This window comes from Entelurus aequoreus, linkage group LG07 (assembly GCF_033978785.1).
Source record: "Entelurus aequoreus isolate RoL-2023_Sb linkage group LG07, RoL_Eaeq_v1.1, whole genome shotgun sequence".
Taxonomy (NCBI): Eukaryota; Metazoa; Chordata; class Actinopteri; order Syngnathiformes; family Syngnathidae; genus Entelurus; species Entelurus aequoreus.
The window spans coordinates 49,236,830-49,253,203 of NC_084737.1; the positions used below are offsets into that span (position 1 = coordinate 49,236,830).

General features: G+C 43.2%; 1 protein-coding gene across 1 annotated transcript; it reads right to left on the bottom strand.

Moving 5' to 3' along the window:
* Positions 1–5,596: 5,596 nt before the first annotated feature.
* Positions 5,597–16,118, bottom strand: usp21 (ubiquitin specific peptidase 21). Its single transcript, XM_062053826.1, has 10 exons — positions 16,060–16,118; positions 15,874–15,991; positions 15,676–15,779; positions 14,533–14,652; positions 14,366–14,430; positions 14,109–14,296; positions 11,783–11,861; positions 11,606–11,713; positions 8,658–8,772; positions 5,597–8,485 (listed from the first exon to the last, which is right to left on the bottom strand). Exons 2-10 carry the CDS (start codon positions 15,910–15,912, stop codon positions 8,392–8,394), a joined length of 912 nt encoding a protein of 303 aa, XP_061909810.1. The 5' UTR covers positions 15,913–15,991; positions 16,060–16,118; the 3' UTR covers positions 5,597–8,391.
* Positions 16,119–16,374: the final 256 nt, after the last annotated feature.

Here is a 16,374-nt window from a genome sequence, read left to right on the forward strand (position 1 = left end):
TAATAACTTATAAACGCATGCTTACCTCAGCTAAAGCTAAATATTACTCAAATCTCATCCACCTCAACAAAAATGATCCTAAATTTTTGTTTATTACAGTAGCATCGCTAACCCAACAAGGGACTCCTCCCAGTAGCTCCACCCACTCAGCAGATGACTTTATGAATTTCTTTAATAAGAAAATTGAAGTCATTAGAAAATAGATTAAAGACAATGCATCTCAGCTACAACTGGGTTCTATTAACACAGATACGACTGTATATACCCTCCAAAATAGTTTCTCTCTCTTTGATGAAATAACATTGGAGGAATTGTTAAAAAGTGTAAATGGGACAAAACAAACAACATGTTTACTTGACCCAATTCCTTTTTGTATTATTAGGTCCATGAGTGTTAAATATTATAAACTTATCACTTTCCTCTGGCACTGTTCCCCTAGCTTTCAAAAAAGCGGTTATTCATCCTCTACTCAAAAGACCTAACCTCGATCCTGACCTCATGGTAAACTACCGGCCGGTGTCCCACCTTCCGTTTATCTCGAAAATCCTCGAAAAAATTGTAGCACAGCAGCTAAATGAACACTTACAGTAGCGTCTAACAATCTCTGTGAACCTTTTCAATCCAGTTTCAGGGCAAATCACTCTACGGAGACAGCCCTCGCAAAAATGACTAATGATCTATTGCTAACGATGGATTCTGATGCGTCATCTATGTTGCTGCTTCTTGATCTTAGCGCCGCTTTCGATACTGTTGATCATAATATTTTATTAGAGCGTATCAAAACGCGTATTGGGACGTCAGACTTAGCCTTGTCTTGGTTTAACTCTTATCTTACTGACAGGATGCAGTGTGTCTCCCATAACAATGTGACCTCGGACTATGTTAAGGTAACGTGCGGAGTTACCTAGGGTTCGGTTCTTCGCCCTGCACTCTTTAGTATTTACATGCTGCCGCTAGGTGACATCATACGCAAATACGGTGTTAGCTTTCACTGTTATGCTGATGACACTCAACTCTACATGCCCCTAAAGCTGACCAACACGCCGGATTGTAGTCAGCTGGAGGCGTGTCTTAATGAAATTAAACAATGGATGTCCGCTAACTTTTTGCAACTCAACGCTAAGAAAACGGAAATGCTGATTATCGGTCCTGCTCAACACCGACATCTATTTAATAATACCACCTTAACATTTGACAACCAAACAATTAAACAAGGCGACTCAGTAAAGAATCTGGGTATTATCTTCGACCCAACTCTCTCGTTTGAGTCACACATTAAGAGTGTTACTAAAATGGCCTTCTTTCATCTCTGTAATATCGCTAAAATTCGTTACATTTTGTCCACAAGCAATGCTGAGATCATTATCCATGCGTTCGTTACATCTCGTCTCGATTACTGTAACGTTTTATTTAAGGGCCTCCCTATGTCTAGCATTAAAAGATTACAGATGGTACAAAATGCGGCTGCTAGACTTTTGACAAAAACAAGAAAGTTTGATCATATTACGCCTATACTGGCTCACTTGCACTGGCTTCCTGTGCACCTAAGATGCGACTTTAAGGTTTTACTACTTACGTATAAAATACTACACGGTCAAGCTCCTGCCTATCTTGCCGATTGTATTGTACCATATGTCCCGGCAAGAAATCTGCGTTCAAAGAACTCCGGCTTATTAGTGATTCCCAGAGCCCAAAAAAAGTCTGCGGGCTATAGAGCGTTTTCTATTCGGGCTCCAATACTATGGAATGCCCTTTGGTAAAAGTTAGAGATGCTACCTCAGTAGAAGCATTTAAGTCTCATCTTAAAACTCATTTGTATACTCTAGCCTTTAAATAGACTCCCTTTTTAGACCAGTTGATCTGCCGTTTCTTTTCTTTTCTACTCTGCTAGCCTGTCCATCGGATGGGGATATCTCTACGCTGCTGACCCGTCTCCGCTCGGGATGGTTCCTGCTGGCCCCACTATGGACTGGACTTTCGCTGATGTGTTGGACTTTCACAATATTATGTCAGACCCACTCGACATCCATTGCTTTCAGGCTCCCCTAGGGGGGGGTTTACCCACATATGCGGTCCTCTCCAAGGTTTCTCATAGTCATTCACATTGACGTCCCACTGGGGTGAGTTTTCCTTGCCCGTATGTGGGCTCTGTACCGAGGATGTCGTTGTGGCTTGTACAGCCCTTTGAGACACTTGTGATTTAGGGCTGTATAAATAAACATTGATTGATTGATAATTGATTGACTTAATAGAATAGTATGCCTCTTATTGTCACTATACACAGGTACAATGATATTAAAAGCAACTCCAATATCAGTGCGACAGTCTACAAATATGCAAAACATAGGAAGAAAAGAAAGAAAGATAGTGCAAAAGGAGGTAAGGTGCACAGTCCAGTCCTGAGAATGAATGTTCAGAATGTGTTGTTTACAGGAATAAATATTATACTGTATACATGCGAGTTCAAAACCCCGGCCGAGTCATACCAAAGACTATAAGAATGGGACCCATTACCTCCCTGCTTGGCACTCAGCATCAAGGGTTGGAACTGGGGGTTAAATCACCAAAAATGATTCCCGGGCACGGCCACCGCTGCTGCCCACTGCTCCCCTCACCTCTCAGAGGGTGATCAAGGGTGATAGGTCAAATGCAGAGAATAATTTTGCCACACACAGTGTGTTTGTGAGAATCATTGTCACAAACCTCACAATACGAAGGTCCTGAGTAGTCGTGAGTTCAATCCCGGCCTCGGGATCTTTCTGTGTGGAGTTTACATGTTCTCCCCGTGACTGCGTGGGTTCCCTCCGGGTACTCCGGCTTCCTCCCACCTCCAAAGACATGCACCTGGGGGTTGGTTGATTGGCAACACTAAATTGGCCCTACGTGTGAATGTGAGTGTGAATGTTGTCTGTCTATCTGTGTTGGCCCTGCGATGAGGTGGCGACTTGTCCAGGGTGTACCCCGCCTTCCGCCCGATTGTAGCTGAGATAGGCTCCAGCGCCCCCCTCGACCTCGAAGGGAATAAGCGGTAGAAATGGATGGATGGATGGATATACAGAAGCATACCAATTGTTGGTGGAAAGTAAAAATTGCACAAAGAGAGGTGCTGAACTATAAAATCAGTGCCTATGAGAGTTCAGCGTGGTTATGGCTTTAGGGAAAGAACTGTTGAGTCTGTTTATCTTAGACCTGATGACCCTGTAGTGCCTTCCTGAGGGCAGCAGGTCAAACAGGTCAGAACCAGGGTGGGAGCTGTCCTTGATAATGTTCGTAGCTCTGCTGAGGCAGCTGGGAGTATAAATGTATCATTGAGGGGAGACGGCAGCCAATGATCCGCTGTGCTGCCTTTACCACTCTCTGGAGCCGCTCCCTGTCTGCAGCGGTGCAGCTGCCGTACCATGCTGTGATGCACTATGTCAGCAGGCTCTCAACGGATGAGCGGTGGAAGGTCAGCAGCCGGTTGGAGTCCAGGTTGTACTTCTTGAGAACTCCTCAAGAAGTGCAGCTGCTGCTGAGCCTTCTTAGTGATGGCAGTAGTGTTATCTGACCAGGAGATGTTGTCAGCGATAAGGACGCCAAGAGACAGGAAGGTGTGGACCCTCTCCCTCAATGTAGAGTGGGGCTAGGTCAGTGCTGTATTTCCTCAAGTCGACGACAATCTCCTTAGTTTTCCAGGTGTTCAGAGAAAGGTTGTTCTCTGAGCACCAGTCTGCCAACTTCCGGACCTCCTCTCTGTAGGCTGCCTCGTCCCCCTTTGAGATGAGTCCGACCACCGTAGTGTCGTCCGCGAACTTCACTATGAGGTTGTTGGTTGGTTGCAGGTATTTACAATGTAAAGCAATGTATCGCTCTACTTGGTTATAATTTTCCTATTCCATTTTTACAGTTACAATAACGTTGGTCCATCCATCCATCCATCCATCTTCTTCCGCTTATCCGAGGTCGGGTCGCGGGGGCAGCAGCCTAAGCAGGGAAATCCAGACTTCCCTCTCCCCAGCCACTTCGTCCAGCTCTTCCCGGGGGATCCCGAGGCGTTTCCAGGCCAGCCGGGAGACATAGTCTTCCCAACGTGTCTTGGGTCTTCCCCGTGGCCTCCTACCGGTCGGACGTGCCCTAAACACCTCCCTAGGGAGGCGTTCGGGTGGCATCCTGACTAGATGCCCGAACCACCTCATCTGGCTCCTCTCGATGTGGAGGAGCAGCGGCTTTACTTTGAGCTCCCCCCGGATGGCAGAGCTTCTCACTCTATCTCTAAGGGAGAGCCCCGCCACCCGGCGGAGGAAACTCATTTCAGCTGCTTGTACCCGGGATCTTGTCCTTTCGGTCATAACCAAAAGCTCATGACCATAGGTGAGGATGGGAGCGTAGATCGACCGCTAAATTGAGAGCTTTGCCTTCCGGCTCAGCTCCTTCTTCACCACAACGGATCGATACAGCGTCCGCATTGCTGAAGACACCGCACCGATCCGCCTGTCGATCTCACGATCCACTCTTCCCTCACTCGTGAACAAGACTCCGAGGTACTTGAACTCCTCCACTTGGGGCAGGGTCTCCTCCGCGACCCGGAGATGGCACTCCACCCTTTTCCGGGCGAGAACCATGGACTCGGACTTGGAGGTGCTGATTCTCATCCCAGTCGCTTCACACTCAGCTGCGAACCGATCCAGTGAGAGCTGAAGATCCTGGCCAGATGAAGCCATCAGGACCACATCATCTGCAAAAAGCAGAGACCTAATCCTGCAGCCACCAAACCAGATCCCCTCAACGCCTTGACTGCGCCTAGAAATTCTGTCCATAAAAGTTATGAACAGAATCGGTGACAAAGGGCAGCCTTGGCGGAGTCCAACCCTCACTGGAAACGTGTCCGACTAACTGCCGGCAATGCGGACCAAACTCTGGCACTGATCATACAGGGAGCGGACCGCCACAATCAGACAGTCCGATACCCCATACTCTCTGAGCACTCCCCACAGGACTTCCCGAGGGACACGGTTGAATGCCTTCTCCAAGTCCACAAAACACATGTAGACTGGTTGGGCAAACGCCCATGCACCCTCAAGGACCCTGCCGAGAGTATAGAGCTGGTCCACAGTTCCACGACTAGGACGAAAACCACACTGTTCCTCCTGAATCCGAGGTTTGACTATCCGGCGTAGCCTCCTCTCCAGCACACCTGAATAGACCTTACCGGGAAGGCTGAGGAGTGTGATCCCACGATAGTTAGAACACACCCTCCGGTTCCCCTTCTTATAGAGAGGAACCACCACCCCGGTCTGCCAATCCAGAGGTACCGCCCCCGATGTCCACGCGATGCTGCAGAGTCTTGTCAACCAAGACAGCCCCACAGCATCCAGAGCCTTAAGGAACTCCGGGCGGATCTCATCCACCCCCGGGGCCTTGCCACCGAGGAGCTTTTTAACTACCTCAGCAACCTTAGCCCCAGAAATAGGAGAGCCCACCACAGATTCCCCAGGCACTGCTTCCTCATAGGAAGACGTGTTGGTGGGATTGAGGAGGTCTTCGAAGTATTCACTCCACCGAATAATTTGAGTTTTGGCATGTTTTAATTTCATGCCACACTTTTCCAGTGGTATTACATTGATTGATTGATTGAAACTTTTATTAGTAGATTGCACAGTACAGTACATATTCCGTACAATTGACCACTAAATGGTAACACCCGAATAAGTTGTTCAACTTGTTTAGGTCGGGGTCCACGTAAATCAATTCATGGTACACATATATACTATCAGCATAATACAGTCGTCACACAAGTTAATCATCAGAGTATATACATTGAATTATTTACATTATGTACAATATTTACAATCCGGGGGGTGGGATGAGGAGAGTTTGGTTGATAACAGCACTTCAGTCATCAACAATTGCATCATCAGAGAATTGGACATTGAAACAGTGTAGGTCTGACTTGGTAGGATATGTACAGTGAGCAGAGAACATAGTGAGTTCAGAAAGCAAAATAACAGTAGTCCCCAGCAGGCACAAGACATTGATACAACGTTGATTATACATATGTTTTTTTAAAACTGACTTAAACAATGTTGCAAAATAGTTGTATTTGTAAATTGAGACAACGTTCATGTCTAATGTTGAATCCATGTAGTTGGTTGGGAAATGACCAAATTTCAAAGGTCAAATCAACGTCACAACCTGACATTGAATTAATGTCGTCAAAAAGCATGTTGTTTCAATGTTGTAAAGTATTGGTTGGGAATTGAACAAAATTCAATGGTCAAATCAAGGTCAGAACCCAACATTGATTAAACATTGTCAAAAAGCATGTTCCAATGTTAGGTTTGAGTTGCTCAACGTCCGGACCTAATTCAACACGTTCTCAACGTTGTTTTAATGTCTTGTGCCTGCTTGGATCCTCATGTGCACCACAGGTGACAATCCAAAAAATGTTTTTAGTGTTATAGATATTACAGTATGTTACCAAAACCACCTCAAACTATTGATTAAACTTAGAAAACACTACACCCTCCACTTAAAAACACCCTCAATTTATTTAGGTAACTCTCTTCCATTCTGCCCATAAAACATGCTGGTTGGTATGACAGCCATTTTGGGAAGACTGCTCTTCTATTTTATTTGACAAACCCTAAGAAATCATATATCACTGCAAAGTCCAGGATGTCCTCTCAACGTGTTTATTCTTGTCATGTGTTTTGCATTTGAAATAAGGCTGTAAAGCAACCCCTTAAAGGGGAAAATCACTTTTTTTGGAATACCTCTCATTCACAATCTTAACGAGAGACAGAAATACATATGTTTTGGGTTTTTTGCATTCTAATTTGTAATAATTGGCTAATTTTAGGTAGCCAGCAATGGTGTTAATGGGAGTAATCCATTTTGCCTCTAAATCACTCTAAAATACACCCCAAAACATCTCGTGGCCTGGATATTAACCATGTATTAGCAACATTGTTATAAGGGTTTACGCAGACAAACTATTTTTAGCCGCACCGTGATCACAGAGAGCTAACTAGCATGTGCAGCTGCACCATAATTGCTTCTGAGTTGGTCAAAGTTAATTCTAGATGATATATCATACCACTCACCTGGATAGTAGAAGGATGTAGCCATAAACCGAGAAGTTGGTCATCCATGACATTCAACTAATACCCTAAGATAACAAGAAAGACATGAAAAGACGCTCGTTTGCGGCACCATTCTTTTTTCAACCCTTTGTGTGGTTTATGATTAATTCTTCATCTAAACAGCAAGATATGAACATCCCATCAGTCGGCATCCTGGTGAGAGCAGATATTGTACACTAAGTGATCATTCTATTATGTTTGTTGTGGCTCATGAAGTCTGCCATGATTAGTAGTAGTTGTTGTTGAAGAAAAAAGTAAACATAACATGTCTGTGAAATTAATGTGCCACCGTATCCTTAAAATGAGCAAAATATGTAAATATTACATATTATACATTTGCCTGTTACTACATGACACACAGTATATAAATACAGCCTGTATATAAAACATTGAAGGGTGTGTTTGACTGTTTTTTAGAGCGCTTTATAGACAGAATAATGCGACTACCATTGACTCCATTGTTAGCTGACTTTTATTTACGAGTTAGAATGCATTATAAAAGAAAAACATAAATGTGATTATCTCACATAAGGATTGTGAATGATAGGCAAAATTCCCCCAAAATGAAGTTCCCCTTTAAAAAAAGGCCAAAATGCATTGGTAAGCCTCAGGACGATAATGCATGCTTTTAACAGCACATAAAGATAGTTTGTTACAATAATAAATGTGTCAATATATGGAATCCACTATACTGTAAGTTCAGACAGAAGTGAAAACTATTTTGTCTACAGGTATAATTTGCATTGAACTTCAGAATACAGCAGATAATATGTTCAAGTTGCCAAGTGGGATAAATAAGATAAACCAATGTTTAGACATATTATAACAGTAATAGAGAAAGCAATACCTTAATACATTACATGTATTACACATACACATACACAAAACTGTGGCAAAAAGATTAATTTAACACATAAACAAGAACTATTTAATAATTGTTTTACAACATCAGAATATTGAGATGAGATGGTTGGGAAGATCACCAATGAATCCTGCCAATCAAATAGCTTAAGAGCTTTGCTTCAAAACATTTCGAGAACAAGGCGATAATAAAGGAAACCGTGCACCTGAGCCGTTCTCCTTATTAGCTCTTCCATAGTGGACATTTTGCTCTTAAAAGAGCACGATAGTGTTGCACATTATTTGTGCTGCACTTCCATGGGAATAAAAAAAGTTCATAAATCCCAGCATGGCTGCACTGTGTTTGTTTCTATGGTCACTGGAGGTAAAGTTTATCTGATTGGCTGTCTTCCTCAGCCAGTCTGAAGTCTCAATGCCTTTTAGGAGCAGAGTTGTTACTGAGTTGGTAGAATAACACATAAGCTTGATTGGTCTGAAGCTGGTTCTCAGAAACTGGTGTCACACTGTGGGTAGATTGAGAGTAAGTATCAGAAAGTTTCACAAGTAAGTAAAAAATATCAGATGCACAAGCATGAAGTACATGTACAGCAGGTTTTAAGTCAGTATTTTTGAACTATGCAAATAGGCTACATGCAGTGCATTTAATGAAATATAAAGTTTAAAATGTAGTCTCACCTAGAGTCATTATAGTAACACCATCCATTCTCATCTGAACAGCAGGCTGTGTAGTGACCAATGTTTACAGTCCCCACATGGTTACATATTGCATATAAATCATACAGAACTGGACCTTTGGGGACATATACACACACATTTATTTTCAGTTCAGTTGAGTCAAAAATTTAAGAGATAAGTTTACAAAATACAGTGGGACTTATTGATAGTTAAATATTATATTGGAAAAATCCTCCCATAACCATCTATCCATCCATCCATCCATCCATCCATCCATCCATCCATCCATCCATCTTTTTTAGCTTATCCGAGTTCGGCTCGTGGGGACAGCAGCCTAAGCAGAGAAGCCCCGACTTCCCTCTCACCAACCACTTCGTCCCGCTACATCCGGGGGATCCCGAGGCGTTCCCAGGCCAGCCGGGAGACATAGTCTTCCCAACATGTCCTGGGTCTTCGGCGTGATTTCCTACCAGTCGGAGGTGCCTTAAACACAATCCCTAGGGAGGCGTCCGGGTGGTATCCTGACCTGATGCCTGAACCACCTCATCTGGCTCCTGTGGATGTGGAGAAGCAGCGGCTTTCCTTTAAGCTCCTCCCGGATGACAGAGCTTCTCATCCTATGTCTAAGGTAGAGCCCCTTAGAGATAGGGAGAGAGTTATGAACAGAATCGTGACAAAGGGCAGCCCTGGCTGAGTCCAACCCTCACTGAAAATGGGTCCGACTTACTGCCGGCAATGTGGACCAAGCTCTGACAACTATCATACAGAGAGCAGACCGCTACAATCAGACAGGCCGATAACCCATACTCTCTGAGCACTCCCCACAAGATTTCCCGAGGGACACAGGCCCAACAGTATCCAGAGTCTTAAGGAACTCTGGGTGGATCTTATCCACCCCTCGGGCCTTGCCACTGAGGAGCTTTTTAACTACCTTGGCTACTTCAGCCCCAGCAATAGGAGCGCCCACCACAGATCTGTGGGATATGAGCCGAGGATGTCGTTGTGGCTAGTGCAGCACTTTGATACACTCGTGATTTAGGGCTATATAAGTAAACTTTGATTGATTGATGATTGATTGACATTCCCCAGGAACTGCTTCCGCATAGAAGGACGTGTAGGTGGGATTGAGGAGGTATTCGAAGTATTCTCTCCACCGATCCACAACATCCGAAGTCAAGGTCAGCACCACACCATCCTCACCATACACGGTGTTGACAGTGGACTGCTTCCCCCTCCTGAGGCGGTGGATGGTGGTCCAGAATCGCTTTGAAGCCGTCCGGAAGTCGTTTTCCATGGCTTCCCCGAAAGTCCTCCCATGTCCGAGTTTTTGCCTCCACGACCGCCGAAGCCGCACACCGCTTGGCCTGTCGTACCTGTCTGCTGCCTCGGGAGTCCCATGAGCCAAAAGGACCCGATAGGACTCTTTCTTCAGCTTGACGGCATCAATTCTGGGATTACCGCCACGACAGGCACCCACCATCTTGCGGCCACAGCTCCAATCGGCCGCCTCGACAATAGAGGTACAGAACATGGTCCACTCGGACTCAATATCTAACTCCTCCCTCGTGACATGTTCAAAGTTCTTCCGGAGGTGGGAATTGAAACTTTCTCTGACAGGAGACTTTGTTAGACGTTCCCAGCAGAACCTCACAATGCGTTTGGGCCTGCCAAGTGTGTCTGGCATCCTCCCCCACCATCGGAGCCAACTCACCACCAGGTGTTGATCGGTAGAAAGCTCTGCCCTCTCTTTACCCGAGTGTCCAAAACATGAGATCGCAGATCTGATGACACAACTACAAAGTCGATCATGGAACTGCGGCCTAGGGTGTCCTGGTGCCAAGTGCACATATGGACAGCCTTATGTTTGAATATTGTGTTTGTTATGAACAATCTGTGACAAGCACAAAAGTCCAACAACAAAACACGGCTCGGGTTCAGATCCGGGCGGCCGTTCTTCCCAATCATTCCTCTCCAGGTTTCACTGTCCTTGCCAATATGAGCGTTGAAGTCACCCAGCAGAACAAGGGAATCAACTGAGAGAGCACTCTCCAGCATTCCTTAGAGGGAATCAAAAAGGGCGAGTACTCTGAGCTGCTGTTTGGTGCATAAGCACAAACAACAGTCAGAACCCGTCCCCCCCACTCGAAGGCTAAGGGAAGCTACCCTCTCGTCTACCGGGTTAAACTCCAACGTGCAGTCTTTGAGCCGGGGGGCAACAAAAATTGCCACCCCAGCCCGTCGCCTCTCACTGCGTGCAGCGCCAGAGTGGAATAGAGACCAACCTCTCTTGAGACAACTAGTTTGAGAGCCCTTGCTGTGCGTCAAACTTCTAGCGCAGCAGCTCAGGCTCCTTCCCCCCCAGCGAGGTGACGTTCCACGTCCCAAGAGCTAGCTTATGTAGCCGAGGATCGGACTGCCAAGTACCCTGCCTTCGGCTGCTGCCCAGCTCGCACTACCCCCTCCTATGAGTGGTTAGCCCGTTGGAGGGGGGACCCACGCTGCCTCTTCGGGCTGTGCCCGGTCGGGCCCCATTGGGATAGGCCCGGCCACCAGGCGCTCGCCATGGAGCCCCACCTCTGGGCCTGGCTCCAGAAGGGGGCGTAGTCAATCTGAAACCTCGTTTTTTTCTTTTTCATAAAGGTCCTCAAGCTGCTTTTTGTCTGATCCCTCACCTAGGACCTGTTTGTCTTGGGATACCCTAACGGGGGGCATAAAAACGCCCGGACAATATAGCTCCGAGGATCATTGGGACACGCAAACTCCTCTACCATGACAAGGTGGCAGCTCAGAAAGCAGTCCACCCATTACAAGTATCTTAAAGAAAAACAATTAGTTGGTTCTATATCAGGTGTTTTACATATTTTCCTTGCTCAAATTGAATGAAATGACAGTAACACGATAGCAGACCCACACAGTCATAAAAGAAAACACACTAGAAGAAGTCTTACCGCAATCCACAGGTCCGTAAGGCCCGAGATCTAGGTGGGTGAGTGGGAAGGACACGCAGACGGTGCTTTTACTGATGGACCACCGTGATGTAGCGAAACGATTCAGATCTAATTTAGAGTGTTAAGTTATTTATGTAAGTAAGAATTTTACAAAGCTTAGAATGACATGAAGGATACGGATCACAATAACATGGGGAAACCTCTGGATGGACAGACGCTTAGTGCTCTCTGTGTGCCTGTTACACCTCTCGCACATCTAAAACACATGAATGGATGCAAATGTACAAATGTGAGTCGCAAAGAAGCACACTTTACTACTGGCTTACAATAACTGTGGTTCATAACAACGATAGGTTGTTGGAATTCTGGTTTCCCCAATGAACCACAGCTCCCCCAAGCCAGTAGCACTCATGGAGCTTCAGACTATATCACTACAATCATCATGTTTGACTGTGGACAAGACTCAGTTTTCTTGGAATTCACTTGTCCAGTCATTTGACTCACTATCTATCAGAATCAGAATCAGAAATATTTTATTAATCCCTGAGGGGAAATTCAGATTTTCAGCACAATCTCAAGAGCAGACATACATTACAGGCAGACAGAGCAGGACCGCTGACGAGTCAGCCAACTTCCGGCGCCCCAATTCTGTACTGCTATACAATCTGTACACTGACTACTTTAAAGTAAATACAGAGTCGTTTGGTTTGGCCTGCCAAAGGGTGGCTTCCCAGATTTAATACATATTCATACTGACCTCTTTCAAGCTCACTAGGGGTGTCCCGATCCGATATTAATATTGGATATCTGTCCGATATCAGAAAAAAAACAAGAATGGTTTTATATCGGCTTGCATGTAAAATTTCTGATATAAACTCTGATACAAGCAGTCCTGCAGCGTGTTTAATTGTTCAACGCAGGACAGCCAGTTAACATTTAAAAGTCCTCCAATAAACACAAAGCAAAAGTAAACATGGTAGGCTATCGGCTGCAAGTAGCAAGAAGCTACACAACAGCTAAGCGCAAAATAGCACATAAGCTAGACATACATAATAAGTGTTGTTGATTGAACAACATTTAAGTCTAAAACACTACATTTGTCAAAATAAACAAGTGTCAAATGTAAAAAAAGAAAGTATCCAGGAACAAACAGTTCGAGATCAATCAATTTACTGTGTCATGATCTTAACTTAAAAGGGGCAGTTTGCAACACATAGCTACCTAGAGGGCGCTCATTTTCCAATGTATTTTACAGATTATATCCCGCCCTCTTATGGCTCCTAGGATGTAATGACATAACTACGTAGGTACGTAACACAAACATTTAACGTTGAGTGTTCTTAGCTAATGATACCGATTTGGATAGCTAGCGTTAGCTGTCAGTGAATGTTTATTCTATCATAAAAACAACATGACTGCAGACTGTTTGTTGCTTCTTTTGGACTGTTTTTGTATGTGTGTTGATGAGACAGTGTGTAAATACCAATCATTCTATTTGGCCTGGTAAAATGTTTTATTACATAAATTTAGTAATTGTGAAAAATACAGACAATTATAAAACAAGTATGTTTTGTTAAACCACTAAAGGTAACTTAAGTTAACTGGTAGTGTACATTTGTTTTTATTTTTTCTTAGAAAACTGTACAGTAACTTTAAGCAAGTTGCAAACAGACCCTTTAATGAATTATTCATTATTTAATAATTATGAATATATTCATATATCCAATTGATCTTCTACCGCTTGTCCATATATAAATATATATACGATATATATTTTTTAAAACTATTTCCACTCCAGTTCAACTGAAAGACAGCATAAATCCATTCCAGATTTTAATATTAAATAGTTTAATCTTGAACTTTTAAACCTTTTCTAACATTTCATACTACAAAATAATACAAGTATGTACTATGATTCCTGCTAATATCAAATCGGCTTAATATGGGTATCGACCAATACTCAAGGCTCGAATATTGGTATTGTATCGGAAGGGGAAAAGAATGTATTGGGACACCTCTCGAGCTCACGTAGTCATTGATGGCATGTCTACAAGACTAACTACTTGCCATATATAATTGTTATTTGCACTAATTAAATAAACGCTATTTACATTTAGGCTATTTATTTTTCACCCTTAAAACTGCTGTTTTTGGCCTGTGGCCCATTGACACATTTTCACTTTGGCCCTTGAAGGCAAAAGGTTTAAGCACTCCTATTTTCAGTGAGGAAATATAATATATTACTGATCGTACAAGTTCTGCCATTCTATGTAACCCACTTCCTATGAAGCCATAGCACGTGCAAAGACATTCACTTCCAGTGTGTCAAATGAATCAATGTTGAAACTCTTCAATCATAATAAGTTTCTAAAAAACTAAAGTAATTAATGATATATTGCCACATGAGGTCAAAGGAATGTATTTTCATGTAAATGACACATTACAGTACCATTGAATCATTTAATATTGATATTCATTGCTTTTGAATTATTTAAGAACTTACAGGTGAATTCTCCTTGTCCAGTCGCTCCTCTTGAGAAAAGAGGTCCAGACACTCCTTCAGTGTCACCTTTCCAGCAGAGCGCGGCTTGGGGATGGGCAGCGACAGGTCGCAAAAGACATCAAACGTGTTGGAGTAGTGGGAGCAGACGGAGCAGTGCAGAGAGCTCCGCAACTGACCCGAGAACAGATCTGTCAGGAGGGCAAAGGCGGTTTGATTGTGTTTACGTCAAGAGGAGAAATACACCATGTGCTCCTTACCGACTATCCTGCTGTCTTCTCTCTCTAAGTGTTTCTTCCACGTAGCAGCTGCTTCTTCAGAAATCCTTAAGAGAATTGTAAGCAGGTAAATCGCAAATAATGTGTTATTATTATACAGTATAACAAGAAGGCCTTGAGTTGTATATATTTTAAACAAAAACACACACCTAAATCTGGCATATTTTTGATCAGGGTCCTTCGGGGTTCGTCTAATGTTGGGCTTGCGGTTGATTTCAGTATGCAGCTTGTCCAAAAGGAACCTGAGAAACTCCTGAGCATCCTGTTGACTGCAAAGCACAGAGATGTTAATAACACAAAACAGAGGTCTTGAAACCTTTAAAATATACAATTAATCTTAGTTTTTGATCCCCAAGATATAGTGATACCTCAACTTAAGAATGCCCCAATATACAAGTGTTCTGAGATAAGAGCCGTCTCTCAGGTAATGGTTATGCTTTAAGTTACATGCAACAATTTGAGTTACAAGCATATTATTTGGCGTAGCAAATGTCACAGTGAATCCTGTAATTTCTGACCAAAACATCTGGTTTTAGTCGTTAGTATTAGTTCATAACTATAAATCGACTTACATTTTTTTTCCAACTATGGGAAGTAAGACAGTGAGTGTTAAAAACAGTGCTGAGAAGAGGTGGATGATATTCATTGAATTTGATTTTTTTTTTAAATCCAAAACATGACCAAAAAACAATTTGTAGCAATTTGAGAGAATCACCGCTAGACTGCACCATACTGATGCAGAATGAGTCTAAAGCCAGCCAAGAACATTAATATAATATCAAAATGTTTCCATGAACATATGGAGAAGCTGATGAAGGTGTGTTTGACAAAGAAGCAGCACAAAGGAGATACCACAAAAGTCTGCTCTCCAAGGTAAAGGCAATACATTATTATTACTTCATAAAACTGTACATGTTAAAATGGTGCGTTTTTTTTTTTTACCAAATAAATGGATTTCAGTTCATTTCAAGAGGAGACACTGATTTGAGATACAAGTGTTTTGAGTTCAGAGCTCCGTCACAGAACCAATTAAACTCAAACGTTGAGGTACGACTGAAAAATTTCAGATCTATTTAAAAAAAATTGCAATGCTAACAAAGTGCTAAAACAATGCTAAATTTGAACGTTATTGAAATCAAAACAAGTATCTTTACTCCCTATTGGACTGATATTTTGAGCAAATTGTATAAACAAAAGCAATAGCCTGAGGTAAATGTCTGTCAACATTTTAAAATAAGACAGAAGTTTGAATTTGGTAGAACAAAACATGGAGATCTACTTTATTGTCTCACCTATAGCCACTGAAGCAAGGCACGGCATCTTTGAAAATATTGTAAAACTGTCTTGGATTTACAACCGTGTCCACTTCTTTTGCGTCCCAAAGGCTAGACAATACCTGAGAGAAGGCTGATATTGAGAGACAAGTAATAAGCAAACAAGAAGAAAAAGAACGAGGGAAAAATGGGTCCTGGGAAGACAAAGGCACTTACCTTCTGTAAGCCTTGCCTCCTCTTTGGAAAACTTTTCATGTCTGAAAGACTTAAGGAGACAGTAGTCCCGCAGGCTTCCAGTATGGGACAAACACTGGACTATTGCATTCAGGAAACACTAGAAGGGGGAGTGCACATGCTTACAAACAATAACTAACTTTATTGGAGGAACATATCTTCACTTACTGTGTTACCAATATTCCTAAGACCAGTCCTTCCACTCCCTAAAGCCAGCTGCTCTTTCTTAAAAAAACAAACAAACACAAAACAACCAATCATGCTTGTTTGTCTCACCTGTGCGTCACATTGTGTTGTATTATTGACCCATGTGTTTGCCTTAACACCGACATGTCATTCGGTCTATTTGTGTGCGCGCTAGGACAGATTTAGCCTTCTTATCTCATTAGCAAAACAAGAAAGTCTAAAAAGGAGGTCAGTTGAAAGTATTCATCCTATTAGACAGAGGAGTGCTGACAAGTGCTTGAACAGGTTGACATGTTG